This window comes from Diabrotica virgifera, chromosome 1, assembly GCF_917563875.1.
Source record: "Diabrotica virgifera virgifera chromosome 1, PGI_DIABVI_V3a".
Lineage (NCBI taxonomy): Eukaryota > Metazoa > Arthropoda > Insecta > Coleoptera > Chrysomelidae > Diabrotica > Diabrotica virgifera.
Window position 1 is genome coordinate 111062477 of NC_065443.1, and position 20599 is coordinate 111083075.

General features: G+C 33.4%; 1 protein-coding gene across 1 annotated transcript in view; it reads left to right on the forward strand.

The window, feature by feature from the left end:
* LOC114324275 (growth factor receptor-bound protein 14-like) overlaps window positions 1-20599 on the forward strand; it is a 416586-nt gene that overhangs the window by 77586 nt on the left and 318401 nt on the right. Inside the window, exon 2 of the mRNA XM_028272074.2 lies at window positions 7635-7940. Within this exon, the coding sequence (XP_028127875.1) occupies window positions 7926-7940 (15 nt within the window). The 5' untranslated portion in view covers window positions 7635-7925. The remainder of the gene's footprint in view (window positions 1-7634; window positions 7941-20599) is intronic.

Consider the following 20599-nt stretch of genomic DNA (forward strand, 5'->3'; position numbering starts at 1 on the left):
AATTTTTAATTAAAGACGGAAGTTTTGTTTTTAATTCCAACAAATACTCATATTATTTTTCAATAAAAATAAAAATACAGGGTGTCCAGAAAGTCTCCCGACAAACGAAGAATGGAGGTTCTTGAGATAATTAAAGTGACATAGAGCTCTTTGAAGATTGCGTCTTGGAATTAGTTTTTCTTAAATATCTCCAGAACGCTTCTATTTAGAAAAACGAAACCTGGTACATTTATTTATCTTCTAGAGATAAATCAATTACATTAATTACGAATTTCTAGTACCGGTCATAGGCGCCCGTTCTGGGTAGGGCAACGGTTATTTTATCGTATAACTTTTTTATCTTTAACTTCTAAGCATTTTTTATATTCGATTATTAAATTGCAAGGTATTCTAGTACTAAAAGGTACTCTTGCTTTAAGCCGGTAGGATGCACCGTTTTCTAGAAAAATCGATTTGAAAATTTTTTGTCGGTTGATTTTGAAAAAAAAAAATAAAAAAAAACCATTTAGAAAAATGAAAACTGGTACGTTTATTTACCTTCCAAAAATAAATCGATTTCCTTAGTTGCGAAATTCTAGTGCCGGTCATATGCGTCCGTTTTGGGTAGGTCAATGGATATTTTATTGCATAACTTTTTTGTCTTTAATTTTTAAGCATTTTTGACACTTGATGATTAAATTATGAGGTATTCTAGTACTAAAAGTTACTCTTGCGATAAGTCAATAAAACACACCGTCTTTTTTGAAAAAATTTTCAAAATTTTTTTAAATTCAATAAACGAAAAATTTTCAAATCAATTTTTCTAGAAAACGGTTCATTCTACCGCCTTAAAGTAAGAGTACCAGTTAGTACTAGAATACCTCACAATTTAATAATCCAGTGTAAAAAATGCTTAAAAGTTAAAGAAAAAAAGTTATGTGATAAAATACCAGTTGCCCTACCCAAAACTGGCGCCTATGACCGGTACTAGAAATTCGTAATTAATGGAATCGATTTTTCTCTGGAAGATAAATAAGTGTACCAGTTTTCGTTTTTCTAAATAGTAGCGTTCTGGAGGTATTTAAGAAAAACTAATTACCAAACGCTATCTTCAAATAGCTCTAGATCCCGTAGGTGAATTTTTGGACTAGGTGAATTGGGTTAAATTGTCTTGTAAATTGGGTTAAATTATTGATAAAATTATCTGAGGAACTTCCTGTCTTCGTTTGTCGGGAGAGTTTCTGGACACCCTGTATAACATTATAGTATCGTTCTAGTTGTAATTAAAAATTGATTTTATTTAATCTTGTCGATCGTCCTAGGTGTACCTAATCCTAAGTGATAGAGGTACCTAAGTTATATCAATGTATCTAATTGATTATAAAGTAAAAGAATTTTTGTATTAATAAACGTAATTGGAAAACTTAGATAAACTTTTTTATTTAAAATCTAACCTGTACAATGCAAAATAATGATGACTGTTCTCGCCGAAAAGTTCTCTATTATTAATCTATATAATTAATGTATGTAATGTATAGTATACCTACATTAAATTAAAATACCTAAATAAGAGGGCGGCAAAATTGTCTTCCGCCCCGGTCAGCCGACACTCACGCTACGCCACTGGGCACTGCAATTGACAAAACTTTAAAAGAAAATTCAGGAGACTCAGGATCTTGCTAAACAGTCACTTGTAAAAGAATCTGACAGAATGTTAAAGCATTCTAATGATAGATTCCCTGTTGTAATAGTAGGTCAAAGTGTTAGAGTGCGAATTCCAGAAGTTGATAGAGCTACGGCCGATAGCCGAAACATTATTGCCATTATTATTTCTGGTCAAAACGGCAAACAGGTGTATGTTCTCAAAAAAAATTTGATAGTGTGTAAAAAAAGTTTTATTATCAGCTAAGTACTTTCAACACATAACATGCCATCATCAGAGCTTCGTCCTCTTATAAAACCTTCATAGAAGAGCAATTGCTAAACAATGAAATACATGGATACTGTAACCCCTTAAAAAAATCGGGGTTGTTATACCCATACCCGATATCTGTGGCTTTTGCCCAGTATCCATGTATTTTATTGTGTCGTTTAGCAATTGCTCTTCTATGAAGGTTTTATAAGACGACGAAGCTCTGATGATGGCACGTTATGTGTTGAAAGTACTTAGCTGATAATAAAATTTTTTTTACACACTATCAAAATTTTTTTTGAGAACATACACCTGTTTTCCGTTTTGACCTACTTAGAAGTGTGTACAAGTCTTACAGTCTTTTCCAATTATTATTTCTGTTATGGATGAAAAGCTATACAACCTAGGCAATAAGCATGGCATTTTAAACCAGTTTCATGCAAGAAACGAATTTACCACCTGTAAGGAAACACTTCATTCAGTCATTTTCAGTATTTAATGTCATTAAGATTTAACATAAGCCTAACTGCCGCCTATGATACAGTTAACCATCAACGGCTACTCGCAAAACTCTACGAAACTACAAAGGACTTCCGACTAACAAGGTTAGTGAAATGTCTCCTCCAGAATAGACGCTTCTACGTAACGCTCCAGTCCAAGAACAGTCGGTGGAGGGACCAAAAAAATGGGCTACCACAGGGAAGTGTCCTCGCGCCGTTTCTATACAACATATACACCAACGACCAACCCATACACCAACAAACAAGGCAATTTATTTACGCTGATGATACAGCGGTGGCAGCTCAGGGAAGAACCTTCAATGAAGTCGAAGTGAAGCTGACAGATGCCCTGGGAGACTTAGCTCTATACTATGATAAAAACCATCTGAAACCCAATCCCACAAAAACCCAGGTATGTGCTTTCCACCTGAGAAACAAGCATGCCCGAAGGTCGCTGGAGGTGGAATGGCGTGGTCAGATGCTGGAACACAACAAGACGCCAAAATACCTTGGCGTCCGTCTGGATAGAACTCTGTCTTACCGATACCACTGTCAAGATGTTAAGAAGAAAGTAAGTGCCAGAAATAATATCATCCGCAAGCTAACTAATACAAAATGGGGAGCACAACCACACACTCTCCGCACTTCTGCCTTGGCATTATGTTTTTCGGCCGCGGAGTTTGGAGCACCAGTATGGGCAAACTCTGCTCACGCAAAGAACGTCGACGTGGCTCTAAATGAAACGGTCCGTATAATATCGGGTTGCCTGAAACCGACACCTATCGAAGAGGTATACCCCATTGCTGGAATTGCTCCACCACCAATCAGGAGAAAGGTCACGTCAGAGGTAGAACGGAAAAAGCAGGAGACGGACCGAAGACACCCCTTATATGACCACCAAACTCAGCCAAGCAGACTAAGATCTCGGAAAAGCTTCCTGAAAACATCAAGATCCATCCCCGAAGCGCCAGAGACGCGCCGAATACACCTATGGCAAGCGTCAACTACTGCGACACATTTTCCTCCCTCGGAGGAAATGGCTGCTGGACACAATTTACCGTATCCGACTTGGAAAGCGCTAAACAGACTAAGAACCGGCGTTTCACGTTGTGCTAGTAACCTGAAAAAATGGGGATACCAGGAGGACGATACCTGCGACTGTGGCGCGGTTCAGACCAGCCGGCATCTACTATCATGCACAGAGATGAGAGAGACCTGCACAGAACAAGACTTAATTATAGCAAATGACAGGGCCATCTATGTGGCCAACCATTGGAAATACAGAATTTAAAGTTGTTGGTGTTCCGGACACGGAAAGTAAGTAAGTAACATAAGCTTTTCTTCTACATAGCTAATTTGAAGTTTGAGATAAAGCGCCTGACACACCTCTCATTTCTCAAAGGTCCAATAAGCACTTTGGCCCTTTACTATTTAAAAAGAAAGAGCTCTAAACTATTTCATTATACGTACCTATTAGTTTTGTATCTTTTGAAATTACCTTTAAAATGTTTTCAGGTGGACACTAGCTTAAAAATTAACGTAGCTGTCCTAAAAAACCAATTACACTTATTGGAAAAAATTTTTTGAGGGCGTAAAAACTTGTATTTTGGAATATCAACTTATTTTCTGTAGGTACATATTATGAAGGATTTATGAAGTACAATACATTATTCGAAATACCGTTGACAGACAAACAGTCACACATACACATTACCTATGTATTAAAACTTTTGAAGTTGTTGAAAACTATTTTTTATATATTTTTGGCATAGGAGTAGTTGTTAAAGATAAGTGGTGATTTTCACCCCTTCAAAATAAAAAGCTCACCTAGCGCAAATAAAACTTTGGAAGGGGCAAATTTTTAGCAAAATCGATTCAGTTATAAAAAAATTTAGAGATATTGACCTGTTTTCCTCCACAGTGACTGGACTAAGATTCTTTTAACCTTTCACAGTGTATCCGGTAATTTGAATTTAAATATTACAACCAATAAATTCTCGTTAATTAGTCGTATTGATGGCATTATCGTAAAAGAGACATCACAAAATAACTAAATTTATAAATACACCTTTAACGAGTGTACTTCGAAGTAATAAAATTATATATAGTCGTTTGACGTAAACGAAAATCCATTAAAAAGATATTTGCAACACTGCAACGAAAAGATGGAACGGTAGCCAAATCGTTAACATATTTCTAATGAGTTAAATTAATTTCCAATAAAAAGATTTGCCAACGGATAAATTAACGCTTCTGTGCGCAATGATGACTGAACTTATTTAGTGTAAAAGGTAATCTTCTTGTTCCTAGCGTCATTTTGAACATAGGCCGCTTGTATAGAACTGTTATGCTCTACTTTATCTCTTTATTTAAATTGATTAGCAAATTCTTAATTTAATTTACTTTAATCAATGCCTATGTAAAACAAAACTAAATTCAAATTAAATAGTCCAATAAATTTTATTCTCAGGGCTAATTTTGTATTTGATACAATACCTATGATTTGTGGCTTCTAGTATTTCTAGTTGCTTACTTCTTTCAGGATGGAACAGGGAAATTAAAAACATTCAATATCATATAAATGTAATATATTATTCATTTACCAAATAAGCCGTGTACATATGATTTAAAAAATACTAAATTTAACTTTGTTGCAACAATTTCTTACTTAATAAATCAAACTTTAATTCTGATATCTCTTTGTTTTAACAAAAAAAAATTATTTAAATAAATTATTATTTTCTCATACTAAATTTATTAAAATTTACTTTTATTCATTTGAATTGAATTCTTAAATTTTAAATGACTAACTGCGTTATAGTAATGTTCAATAAACAAATAAGCAAATATGGTTCTGATATAAACAAATTCTCTCCATTCCGACAAATGATTTGACTAACCTTTTTGTTTCTTCACTTCCTCTTTTTCCGGATTACGTGGTCCTTGATTCTCCCAACGTACTCTCTGGATGTTGCGAAAGGTCCCTCTCGTCCAAACTGCTTCCAAAACAACACACAGAACTTCGAATTCTCTTACTCAATTTTCTCCTTGTTCGATATCTTGTGCAAATAGATATCAATCAGCTACTCGTTCTAGACAAAACAAAGGAATCTCCCTCGGACCAGGAAAATTAACTTTTCAACCGGTCGACAATTCGGTTTCAACTTGATTCTGCTCGCAAAGGCCGATCACACCACTTTACACTGATCTCTCACTTTTTAAAAACTCGACTGCTCTCCTCAGATATCCAATATACAGTGACCCTCTTTTCTCTCGCAAATTCAGACTCCAACTGTCTTATCTCTTCTACCGATCTTTTCCACCCAATCAAAAACAAGCCTCTCTCATCTTTCATACCCATTTCTTAAGAACCAAATATTTTTCTATATAACTTTCTAATTTTTCAAATTTTAAGAAATATCCTAATTAGTTTTTTCCTACATGCTACTTTTACTTCTAAAAACTAAAACAATGTGTTTACCATCATTAAACCTTCCCGGAAACATTTTAAAAACATTATTGTTCTCGCCAAACGATATGTTCACTTTCTAATCCCGAATTGTTTGTTAGTGTACCAATTCATTTCGTCGAATCATTATCACTAATCGTTTTCACTTTCCCGAACTGTTTAATAGCTAAATTAGATTGGGATGAGAATCTATGATCTCATGGTCTTTGATATAAATTTAATTTTTTTTGAAATGAACTATAATTTTTTTGAATTTCTTTTAAAAAAACAATTCTACAACAATACATGTACGCCTAGAGTACGCTTATGTATTAAACAAAACGTATTCTTATACCGTCTTTGAAAGTATAAAAGACCGAACAGAAATCCATTAGAACATTATCTGTCAGTTAAATGGGGGATAACCAACCATATTCTAAAACCTTCCGAACCCCATCGATTTGGCGAGCTGAGCGAAATCGACGAATCCCGACCCCCCTCCAATGGTTACGCGAATTGAGCGTAACCATCATACTTCCTCTGTTTATACATTTGAGTTTGACAATTTTTCTTGTGATATCCTTAAGAGCACACAGTAGCGATCAACAGGTAGCAACAAACGCGGTCCAAGATAGCGAAAGTTCTGCGAACTTTCAAAAGTGAGGCAACAGTGCGTCGGTAATTCGACACTGACAGTGACGTTTATACTATCAAAAACAATAATTTTTATACACATAGGCGCGAAATGTTGCCAAGTCAATGACGTTCGATTTCTTGTTATAAAAAAATCGGTTATTAGTAGTTCCAATGTGACACAAAATGTAGGCACGGGATAAAAAAGTTTATTTGAAGAAAGTGTATTTTTTTGTATTTCTTAAGGGCGGTAGAGTCTCCCTTTTTCAATATTTAATTTAGTTATAGAGTAATTTCCACATATTAACATATTTCTGAAAGTGGGCTCTGTACCGCCATTCTTTATTATATTACGAATATGTGTCCCAAATATCTCGACAAAATATTCAAAATTAGAGCCGCAATCTTGGAACGCGTTTTTTGATACCTGTTGATCGCTACTTTTTGCTCTTAACTTTTGTTTTTGATTTTACCCAGTCGTTCCTCTTTTTATCTGACAGTCTGTCCCGGTTTATAACGAAACGGTGAGCGTCGAGGATATCGTAAGAGGCGCTTAGATAGAGGTGCTGAACTTGTAACTAAACGGTAAGTAATTTATAGTGAAGCGACGAGACCGCGTCGAGACGTGCGCGAAACGTTTAAAAATTATGTTTCACTGAACAGAATTTAATGTTTATACTGTAAAATTAACAATAAAGTTAATATGAAAATTAAAATTTTACTTACTTCATCAGGAGCAAAGTGATTAAAGAGAATTTAGTATTAATTATATACGCATATTTTGATCACTTCAACAAAAAATGCCACCATTAAACCCATGGCCAAAAATTGAAAGCGTGTAGAGTGCTGAAGAACACTAATTCTCCAAATCCTTTCAACTTTGTAGTGAAATTAATCTCTTAAAATATTTAGCTATGTTTTAAGTTTTTTTAAAAGATAAATAAAGTTAAAGAAGTACGAAAATAGTTTATTACTACAAGCAATCCGGCTCGAAAGACCAAAGTTGTAGTATACTGGTTGAATAAAAATATTTCTATTGATATACATTAGTATAAAAGAACGACGTCTTGTAAGGACTTTTAGAAGACTATATTAATAGACGTGGTTTATTATTTCTATGGAGAAGTGTGATATTCGTATTACAGGTGTGTTTTTGTTTCAGATCTCGGAGGATAAGAGGGTCGGCAGCGATATAGAGATATACGCCGACATTCGCAGGTTTCACGCTTACACGACGCTTAACGCCAAAAACCAATTCCGCGCTCCTACCGAGTGGGGCATCGTACTGAGACCTGCTTCTATATCTACCGGCAAAACGGCGGACAACAACGACGAGGACGTCGCAGCCGCCATCGCCTCGACGCCATCCTCATCCTCTTTTACTTCTTCCTCTGACCAATTGCGCTGTCTCGCCTGCGATTCTGAGCGAGTCCGCTCCTGTTGGGTCATAGCCATGCGCCTGGCCAAGGTAAGTTTACTTTACAATACTCATAGTCTGGGCAGGTTATCCGAGAATAGGCCATTTTTGGGAAAAGTTATTTACCAGCAATTTTATTGCTGGAATCGAATCTTATGACTGTGTATATTAATAATATAGGTATGCAAAGTCCGCAGATAATGTGCTACTTTTTTTATAAAAAAAATGGCGCCCGAAAATCGTGTTTTTTTCAATTTTTGCTCTATAACTTCAAAGATTTTAATTTTACACTAAAAACACCCAAATAAAAATTCACCGCAATCAAATTCTGCATAGAGACGTGTTTTTCCCGATTTACTTCTACGAAAATTTTCCCCGGAAAATGAGGGTTTTTCCAACAAAATCTTTAATTTTCAACTAAAATTTTAGATAAGTAATTGTTTATCAATAATTAAATAAATTGGTAATATAAAAGCCCTTTTCGTATAGATTGTAATTCCAGAAGCCGATGGAAATTGAATGAACAGTTTAGCAACAATTGAATTGTTAACTAAAAATTTACGGTCGCTACAATAACCACAATAATTATGATAAATAAGAATAACTATGATTTTTGAATAAAAAGACACAGTACCTATCTAATGTACTTTGCAGAATTGAAATTGGACTATTTAGGCGGCTTCAGGAATATTTTAAAATTATAAACAATTTTTTGGCTTATAAACAAATAAAATATCTCGGGAAATATTAAATTACATTAAATCATGAAAACGGTATTGTAAAAAAAGCGGCAGGACGCTTCTTTTAAAAGAAAAAACGTTTAATTGTGATGAATGGTTCTTAAGATACTACCGGTCAAAGTTGACCGGCATTTGTGGCAAATATATAAACAATAAGATCATAATTTTCGAACCATCTCCTTTTTAATTTTGTCCTCTTTCTCCACGCCAATTTTTATATCTTTAAAATACTCATAACATATATTATTATAATAAAAACTATCGATATTACGAGTGAAAATTGCCAAAAATAGCAAAATTCCAATAAAAAATTAGGTTGGAGAAAATGTAATCTCAAAGTTCAAAATTGGTACCTATATGTTAAAAAAATGCATTTACTCGGCTTCCCATTGAGCAATTTTCTTCTTTCTTTTTTTGTTCCCAAGTAACTCGAGTAGAGCCATCTAACTAACGCATTATTAAATGTCAAACTTGCTTTTGTTTTGTTATAGTAGATTAATTTATTTATAAGAAAAGAAAACTGCATGGTTTTTCCAGTTGTAGACCTTTTTTAGATAAACTTACTACAAGTGAACCTTTTAACGTTAAAAACACAATATTGTCATTTGAAAGCTGTATAATTATTTAAACAATCTTTATTTAAACAAATTAAAAATTTTTAGGGTAAGTCCATCTGAATTAAGGAGGCCGTTGTACCCCCCTGGCGACAGGACTATAATTCTTATAGTCTATAAAATATAGTCCTGTCTATAAAATATATAGACAGGACTATAATCTATAAAAAATTGAGTGCAGTGACTGTAGGGGGCAATTGGGTACAATCACTAAGTTGAATAATAATTATTATCATTTTGTTGGAAGTATCCTAACGCATCACAATATGAGATTAAACATATCGTTATCGAGTATTAGAAATAATCGTGTTTTAAATTTGATCATTTTATATGGAATGAACAAACCAATTGCAAGTTAAAATGTTGCGATAAAACAAAAGATAATGATAAGAATTCGCTAAACTTTTAATTGCTTCCGTAATGGTTATGGCATAACCTAATTAAATATCCCAGTTGATTGATTGTAGGAGATTAAGAAGAAAAATTAAGGTTTGAAATGTGTGCAAAGGTCGTTGCCGAAAATAAGGTCAGATTTATTTTTAGTTTGAAATTTGTTTGAAAACCACTCGTTTTTGCGTTTCAGTATTATTATACCAATGTGAGACATGTTCACATTAATAAATAGTAGAGCAGGCAAAGACGCTAAATTTGCAGTTAGTCGAGCGTTATGGGGACCTATTTGGTTGTGAAGATTAGGTCCAAAAACCAAAAAAGTTAAGTTTTCCATTTTAGTGGGGACTTTCCATTTTTAATTTAATTTTCCATTTCCAACAATCGTTTTTTCCGATTATAGCGCCATCTATCCATAATTCTAAAAAATCTTCCGAATAAAAGTTACTTATTGTTACGCAAGGAAACGAAATCTGCAATAAAAAGTGGGGGCCCTATTTAATATTTTAAAGTAACCACCTCCGCCTCCGTGGGTGTCGTGTTTGGTGTCAATTTTCAAAAATATTGAATACTACTCCGGTCAACTTACACATCCGAGGCTACAAAAATTACCATCAAGCTGAAAATTGCCAGGATTGTTAAAAATACCATCATAAATGAAATCTAAAAAGTCCTCATAAATCCGACCCCTGCTAAAAATTTTACGCGGGGTCAAAGGTCACCAAATATGGTTTTTAGCGATTTTCAGCGAAACGGTAAGTTTTATCGGTAAACGGTAAACGGTAGCTCTAACAAAAAATGTAGATTAGATAATTATCTATAAAAAATGTCTCATTACTTTTTTTCCTGAGAGCCACCGTTTTTGAGATATAACGATTCAAAAAGTGGTAATCATCATAATATGCGCACACGTTTGCACACCACCTTTGAGGTAGTGTACTTAGCGCGTTTTTTTAACGTGGTTTCCCCAGCAGGCCTATTCCACGGATCTGTTATGATTCTGTTTAATTTAAAGCTATTTAATAATGGATATTGGCAAGGGTTAAAAATGATAAAACTTTATATAAAGCGGTATAAATTAAAAAAAAGGGAAATTTATCAAACTGGTTCATAATTTTCTAATACTTCTGCTTCCCTTGTTCTTCTTCTCATTGTTCTTCTTCCTCTTCTTCATCTTCTAGTTCTTCTTCTTCTTCTTCTTCTTGTTCTTCTTCTTGTTCATCCTGGGTTTTTTTCACGCTCTTCATTACATTCCTGGCCGCAAAATAAGCATTGTTTTTTAAAACAAAAAGCTGGTTCACTTACACGTGCTCTAGTAAGAGGAGGACTTTTGGTCGATGTACTGGCTTCTTGTTTTTCATATATTGTCTTTTAATAGCTGCAGCAATAGAACACTTTCGAGTATAACTTTTACGACACTCCACATGTATGGTCACAGATTTCTGCTGTTTAAGAAATTCTAAAAATCCATCAGCTCTTTCAGTACTTGCATTGATTAATGTTTTTATACCAAGTTCAACGGTAACAATTTCACCTTCAGTTAAAATTTTAGCGCAAATAAAACAATATTCTGACATTTTTGTTATAACAATGAAAATAACACGAAATACACGATAAAAAAAATATAGGTTTAACACGTATTTTCACTCCGGAGTAGTACTCAAGACTAATTAATACCTTGAGGGTGTCATCTACCTGAAGGATTTCGCCACCCAGGAAAATTACGGTGTAATTTGCATAAGTATTTATTAGTACTTAGCAATAAACATTTTTCCTAGAAAGTTGTCTTTCATTTTCATTATTATGTTCAAACCCTTCGGAGAAGAGAATAGGTCGGGTGATTAGATTAGCTGACGAACGTGTTTATTCCGAAAAAAACCCATCTTTGCAAATTGAACTAAGGCGCATAAATAAAAAGAATTATTATAAGTTAATACTTCGTCATTTGTTGTATTTTGTTGTGTACAGTAAAACCTCGATATAACGGACTAATCGGGGGGACCGGATGTCCGTGAAAGCCGAAAGTCCGTTATATAAAAATATATTTAAAATAAATCAATTTTTTTTAATATGTACTGTATTTAGATACAGTGTACACATATGTAAGTTAGAAAAAGGATCAAGTAATATACTCGTTTGGTTGCCAATATTCATTGATCCATGGGTTGAATAAGCGATGAATTTTTTGGCAAAAAGATACAATTAAAGTTGCCATCTTCTGAAAGTCGAATATTTTCAGGGGGATTAGCAGGAGCTTTGTCTAAAATCGATAAACATTTCACCTCTTTCGGCGATATTTCCAGTTTCTTCTCTTGAAATTTTCTCACTGCACATGCAGATACATTTTCTAAAAAAAATTAATTTTTGAAAATATCTTTGGTGAACCATGCTTATTAGAGTTATAGCAATATGAAACGGGCAGATAATGCAATTTATCTTTGACAATGACACCTCTAGGTTTACGAGATTTGCCAAGAATTATAACAGTCAATCCATGCAATCCATCGGCGTTAGCACAAAGCAGTGAGATCCTATCCTTGCTGTTTTTGCATACAGAATTCGATTTTTCATTTTTTTTTGCATTCAATTATTTTTTACATTTGATAGGATTTTTTGTCCGTTATATCCGAAGTCCGTTAAATAGAGGTCCGTTCTATCGAGGTTTTACTGTATTTTTGTTGGGATTAAGCCGTAAAATTCAAATAATTCTTATTATTTTCGCGTTACATTCACTTTGTAAAGATTTTTTTGTTGGCACTGTAATATAATACAGCTTATACATTGCATCCCTCGGTAGACCGCAAGCTGTGTAGTAGAAACATTATCATATTTATAATCTTATATTATTATGTGTAATATAAGTTAAGTTGACCGTAGAATATTATGTTTACTTGTATTACAGCTTCAGTGATGTATATACCTGGTGTACTAATACATATATTATGACAATTAGAAGTCTTTCAACTCTTTGAATCGTTGTATCTCAAAAACAGTGCCTCTTAGGAAAAAAATTATTAAGATATTTTTTATAGATAATTATCTAATCTACATTTTTTGTTAAAAATAATTTTACGATAAAACTTACCGTTTCGCTGAAAATCGCTAAAAACCATATTTGGTGACCCTTGACCCCGCGTAAATTTTTTAGCAGGGGTCGGATTTATGAGGACTTTTTAGATTTCATTTATGATAGTATTTTGAACAATCCTGCCAATTTTCAGCTTGATGGTAATTATTGCAGCCTCACTCCTATTTTTGAGTCTAACTAGACCGGTCTATACGTGTATTTCTCAGTTTTTCGGTCTAATGTTCATGTCGCGAAATATCGCGGGCTTCCTATTTAATATTTTAAACTAACCCCCCCCCCTTCTCCGCGGGGTCCATGTTTAGTATCATTCGATAGATTTTTGAAAAATATTGAACAGGTATTTTTTTAATATTCCGATCTGACGTTCATTCTGCTAAATATTCACTTTTTTGTGAAACTTTGTGACTCGCCCATTTCCTTACGTCACTCTCATCTCAAATCATCAGATTCTTTAAATATACACTGTTCTGCATGTACTTAACTTGCCTTAATCTGACGATTTCGAGATTTTCTAAGGATACATTTTTTCCGGACCACGCTTAACGAACTCCCCTGTATTAAGAGCTATTATATGGTAGGGGTACATTTGCAGGGTACAAGGTGTTGCGTGTGATTTTCTGACTCATTCGAGTAACTGCAAAAATCCCCGCTTGGGCTCCCCTACCATAAACAAAGGTAGGTACTGAAATTTATAGAAATGACACAAAGAATTGAAATGGTACACAAAAAGGATATAAATGAAAACAGTGATCAAAAAGTATTAAAAATAATTTTGGCATTTTAGTCAATGGTATTGGTTTACTATTTTCCGGTAAGACACCTAGGACTTATCATGACGTTTCTTCTTTTATTAAGTTAAATGTAATTGAGGTTACTACACTTTGCGGTTGTTAATCACTTCAAGAAGTGGCTACAGTTTTTTTGTTCATGACGGATATGGTTCCCTTAATTTGTACCTATGTATTTCTTAAAGGCTACTTTACACAGCGGTGACATGCAACGAAAGACCGGGCAATTCTAAATAATGTTAGTATAGTGTGCATATGGACACGCTATTCTTTCAAAAATTGTTTGAGTTAGAACATGTACTAAAATCTCGGTAAAGGCCAGTATACACTATGTTAGCGCTCCTCTTGCGTTCCGCGCTCCTGCAACTTTTATACATGGTGGATACGTTGGCGCTCCCGGACCGCGCAACAGTGCGCGCTCCGCCTTAGCGCTCCAATCGGTGGCGGTTTATATGTAGAGGAGCGTATGCTGTATCCATTGGAGTAGTTGCAGGGAGCGCGGAACCCAAGAGGTTCGCGAACATAGTAGATAAGTGCCTTAATATTTGCTTTTGGTGCTCCATGGCTAATGTTTCTATGATTATAAAAATTAAAATGTATACCATTTTTATTCAGTTGCAATGCGACGGCAAAACAATCTTATTTTTCACTTCGAATACGGAGCGCACTCCAGCACTCTGAATCGACGATTTTCGACTCTTATTGGAGTCTCATCGGAGAGACGTAGGCCTGCTGCTCCATACTCGAAGTGACCAACGATGAAAGCTTACCCCCACATTGCAACTGACGTGTATGGATTAGGTGACTAGCGTCATCTGGCAATTGAAAGGTAAAGTTTTCAATCCTAATAGCAACATTTATAATATTGAAAAATATTAAGTAGGCCTACGTCTCTCCGATGAGACTCCAATAAGAGTCAAAAATCATCGATTCATAGTGCTGGACTGCGCTCCGTATTCTAAGTGAAAAACAAGATTGTTTTGCCTTTTGCAACTGAATAAAAATGGTATACCTACATTTTTATTTTTATTTTATATTAGTATTACTCCTATTATAGAGTAACTAGGTCCATTTTCCGTTGGAACTTTACCAAGCTGCAGACGGGGGTTATGAATTGCATAGTGTAGAATTCCTTCCCCTTTATCGTCACTGCAGCATCCATCTGGCTTGCATATTGTAGAAGCCTTGGATGTGTCACCAGGGAAATGGACCAATAAGTTTTCAATTTAAAAATCTTTTAGTAATATTTTTAATATTTTTCAATATTATAAATGTTGCTATTAGAATTGAAAACTTTACCTTTTCTACGATTATTTTGAAATTCAATATAAATGATTTAATAAAGTATGGCCAAACATTTTAAGGAGACCTTTGAAAAATACTTAAAATTGACCAGACAGAGAATACCTACAGGATAACCCTTCTGAATATGTCATAAAGCTGTGTATTTAGAAGTAGAAGTATCTTCGTGAGATAAATAGGAATAAAACTAGTATAGTTGTTAAATTTAGCGATAGTAACATATAAATGTCATTATATTGATTGTTTCCCACGTTTAGACGTATCAGAGGAGTATGCCAACTAAAACTACTGTGACAGTGGCATTTCTCAAATTCGTCGGATATATCTAAAGGTGGGAAATGGAAAACAATCAATATAATGTCAATCTATGAGTTACTATCGCTAAATTTAACACCTCCACTAAGTTCATCTCTTTTTATCTCACAACTTAATATGTTTTTCATCTTTGCGTTATTTTGGCGGTTATTAGTGCGCTCATCACTGTATATGTTACGTAACAAAAAACTTCTGTCTCTACTTAACGTAGGTACTGTTGTAAATTGTTTAATTTCGTCCACCAGTTTAACACCATTACAACATTTCCCCTATAAACCAATTACTTGCACCCGATGCTTGAACACTTCAAACCAAATATTTGGTTTGAGTATTTATGTACCTACTAGTGTTTGCTTTTGGATTGCAACATCACTGCAAATGATTTAACAGCTTTGTTTAATCAGACATTACATTTTATGAAACTCAACACGGAAAAGTATGTAACTTTGAGTTTGAGATATTTTCGGTATCGTTGGGAGTTTTCTTAAGTGATTTTTGTCAAAATGTTTAATACCAATGGAGCGGAAGAGACATTAGTGAAAATAGTGGGAGTGGTTTAAAGATGACCTTTTCATATGTAGTTCTATTTTATTGAGTAAAAACATAGAAAAACAATAACATGTCTCAAGCCCCAGACCAACGGCGCTTGTTGAGGCTCGCTTGATCAGTTTACCAATTTAAACGTCGGCAAAGGTAGATAGAATATATATAATGGTGAAAAGGACAGAGAGCACCGTTAGCACCCCATTTTACTGTGCAATTTTTTGTTCCCAAGTAACTGGAGTAGAGCCATCTAACTAACGCATTATTAAATGTCAAACCTGCTTTTGTTTTGTTATAATATATTAATTTATTTATAAGGAAAGAAAACTACATATTTTTTCCAGTTGTAGACTTTTTTCAGGTAAACTTTCTACAAGTGTACCTTTTACCGTTAAAAACACAAATATTCTCATTTGAAAGCTGTATAATTATTTAAACAATCTTTATTTAAACAAATTAAAAATTTTTGTTATAATCAATAAAATAATTTATTATAACAAAACAAAAGCAAGCTTGACATTTAATAATGCGTTAGTTAGATGGCTCTACTCGAGTTGCTTGGGAACAAAAAAAGAATGAAGAAAATTGCTCCATGCATTTTTTTAACGTATACTGATTTGGAACTTTGAGATTACATTTTCTCCAACCTAATTTTTGATTGAAATTTTGCTATTTTTGGCAATTTTCACTCGTTAATAACGATAGTTTTTATTATAATAATATATGTTATGAGTATTTTAAAGATATGAAAATTGGTGTGAAGAATGAGGACAAAACTAAAAAGGCGAGGGTTTAAACATTATGATCCTATTGTTTATATCTTTGCCGTAAATGCCGGTCAACTTTGATCGGTTGTATCTCAGGAACCACTTATCACAATTAAACGTTTTTTTTTAAAGAAGCGTCCTGTCGCTTTTTTTCCAATACCGTTTTCATGATTTAATTTAATTGAATATTTCCCGAGATATTCTAATTGTTTATAAGCCAAAAAATTGTTTATAATTTTAAAATAGTCCTGAGGCCGCTTAAATAGTCCAATTTCAATTCTGTAAAGTACATTAGATAGGTACAGTGTCTTTTTATACAAAAATCATAGCTATTCTTATGTATCATAATTATTTTGGTTATTATAGCGACCGTAAATTTTTAATTAACAATTCAATTGTTGCTAAACTGTTCATTAAATTTCCATGGGCTTATGGAATTATTATCTATTAAAGAGCTTTTATATTACCAAGTTATTTAATTATTGATAAACAATTATTTATTTAAAATTTTAGTTGAAAATTAAAGATTCTGTTGGAAAAACCCGCATTTTCCGCGGATTCATACGCATGTATGTATATACAATCATAAGATTCGATTCCAGCAATAAAATTGCTGGTAAATAACTTTTCCCAAAAATGGCATATTCTTCGATAATCTGCACAGACTACATGTAGTGCATGTTTTTATGGAAAAAACACGTATGATACTTCTACTTACTACCCGTATTTCAGAGATATTTATTAAATACTGAGATGTCACAAGGAAGTAATTTAAGGACAATTTCATTATTTAGCCACAGCAATTAAGAATTGATGAAGTTTGGTGTAATTCATTAAAAAAAACGTATTTGGTGGATACGGCACTCCTTGCATATAACGGAATATATTTTTCCACCTACCTCTACCGAAAGTATACTTTTCCGAACCTAATTGTAGGGAGCAAAGTTGTACTTTTCCTCCCTAGGGAGGAAAATATTTTTCCTCCCTAGGGAGGAAAAGTAAAAGTGACGTCATGGTAATTCATTCATGAAATGTAACTTATTGACGCCCTGTACAATATCTATTTTCTATTACGTAAATTTCTATACATTTTAACGTTTATTTATAAAACACTCTGTATTTTCCAGAATGGTAAAAAACAGTAAATTGTTATTTTGATTTGACAATGTTTACATTATTAATTTGACTTATATTTGACAGTTGACAGTTATATTGTACGTACTTGTTAGTTTTAGTTCTAATAAATTTTGTTGGTTAGTTATATAAATAAATTAAGTAAAAATGAAAAAATGATTTGTTATTTGAGGAAGGTGGAAAAACCATATGTATAACATGGGAGTAAAGTGCCTTTTCCTCCCTTGAATGATTACTGCCCTCCGCTACGCGTCGGGCAGTAAACTTCATTCTCGGGAGGAAAAGTAGCACTTTCCTCCCTTGTTATACAAATAGCTATTAATTGATGTGTTAATTACTGTCGAAGCCAATATAATAAACATAGAGAATTTTATAGTATCTCAATGCTCAAGGTTTTAGAAGAGAACGTTCTTTGTTTCGCGCCAGACATAACTTCACTTTTGACATGATATGCAAAGCATTTTGATTTATAACATAAGCCAGATGGTTCATATATCAATATAATTATAGATATACATAGCGGTGATTGTTTCAATTATAACAACTGTAGACTAATAAGGATTGGCTATTTTATTGTAATATTTCATTCTGACGTTATGGTGATAATACTTAGTTGCAGATTTTGTTTTTAAAAGTTGTTTGACATGTTTATATGATAAGCGATATGTAAAAGTTTTATCAAAAATAAATAAAATAAACAAAATAGGAATAAACAAAATACTTAGAGCTCTATACAAGGTGTTTCACGATATTTATGAAAATTGGTTTATGGATTTCCGCTGTAAACATGCAATTTTCGGTTATACCGGAGGGGAATTACAACTTTGTTATTTTAAATGGAACACAATATATTATTGCATTTTTAGATTCTGCATAAAATTCTAGTCAAAATTTATACAAGGCAGATTAGGACAAAGCTTCATATTTTTTAAACGCTTTTATATTTATATTTATTTAGTTCAATAGTTTGCGTCAAATCTTTAGACGTTAATTTGAGTGCCTTTTCTCCAATGCAAATGAATGAAAATTTGCAGACATATGCATTCGCGGGAACAATACACGAATAATCAATAAAATTTTTTATGTTTATTAATTGTTTAGATAAAAAACGATTTTAATGGAAAATGCTTAAATTCTCTTGTTTTTTTAGAATGTAAAAACTTGAAACTATTACGTGTTGTAGCTAATGATATGAACTATACATAATTTCACTTTTTACGTTAATTGTTTACGTTATGCTTCATAAATAAACAATAAAGTTTCAAATTTTTTGCCGATTCCGACTACTTTTCATGTTAGTACATCATATATATTATACATATTTTAAGAAACATGACGATATATTTTAATGTTTGAAAAGTGTAAGACTAAAAAGTAAAAAATAAAAAAATATGAAAAAAATTTTTTTAAGAAACGCTTTTCTTTAGTTACGGCTGACTAAAATTAAAAATATTATAAAAAAATCAACTAAAAAGCAAAAATAAAAAAAAATTGAAAAAATCTAACACATTCGTTAAAGAAAAGCGTGGGGCCAAAACCGTTTATTCGATGAAGACGCACCACGCTTTTCTTTGACGAATGTGTTAGATTTTTTCAATTTTTTTTATTTTTTGCTTTTTAGTTTATTTTTTTTATAATATTTTTAATTTTAGTCACCCGTAACTAAAGAAAAGCGTTTCTTAAAAATTTTTTTATCATATTTTTTTATTTATTTATTTTTAATATTGATACGATTTCCCCACGCTAGGGTTCTGTGGTTTTGTAGTTCTTGCTTGTCGATTTAACAGAGTTGCTCTATTTTTATCCTCTTAGTTTCTGCTCTTTGTTTTGCCATATTCTTCTGCCTACTGAGTTCTTTTATTTTCTGGCTGATTTATCTGACTCTACCCTTTTTTATGTTGTGGTTTTGTACGGGTCTAGTAGTCATTGGCTCATGTTTTTGTAGGCTACGTTTCTGTTTCGAGCTTTCCGCAGCTAGACAGTGTGATGCCTAGATATTTAAACTCTCCATCACTTGTTCTCTCATCTGATTCTCTAGCTATAATTTACATCTTAGTAAATTTGCTGTTATAACCATGTATTTTGTTTTTTGTTGGGATCTTAACATGTTAAATTTTTTGGCGGTCGTATTAAATTGTTGCAGCAAACGTTGTAAATCGTCTTCACTTTGAGAGGTTATTATTGCGTCGTCTGCATAGCAGATTATTTTAATTTGTTTTCCTCCCACTTGTATGCTTTTTTAGTTCTTACTTTTTTTATTATTTCATTCATAATCAGGTTAAACAATAGAGGACTCAGGGAATCCCCCTGTCTTATTCCGTTGCTAGATTCAATTGGTCAGTTAGTTGTTCCTCTACTTTTACTGTTATTGTGTTGTTCTGGTAGATAACAATACTGACAGTAGATAGACATTTTTTAGAAGGTGCATAGGGTCGATCTGATATACACACACCCAAACTTATATGGAATCACCATGTATTTCAAAGTAATATTTATTTCTTTTGAAAAAACTTGTTATTGTTGCGAAGAATAAAGGTTTTTATTGGAAATAAACAAATCTATAAGACAATCAGATAGTACAGCTCGGTACGGCATAGGTTATTTGCTTGAGTTGCAAATTGAACGAAAATAAATAAACTAACTTTTGCGTCCAAAAACGAAAATATGCGTCATATGGGGTTATAGAACTTACAACGGGGAAAGATTATTGGTCTTGTGTAGCAAGTAATGTTCTCAGAGGGACATAGCTGTAGAGCTAGCCGTAACAGGGCGTTCTGTCCAAAACCTATGCTAGGTAACATAGGAAAGCTCAAAAATAAAGCAAGGGAAAGTCGCCAAAAAGAAATAACGGCTCGCCACGATCGTTTAATTGTCCATTCAGCTGGAAGACACCCAACCATTTCTCACCTGCAGCTCCAAAGGCAGCTTTTGGAAGCTACAGGTGTAACTCTTTCAGTTGAAACGATAAGAAGAAGAGTTCGTGCCAAGAAGTATACAGCAGAAGACAGTTATGGGTTCCCGAGTTATAC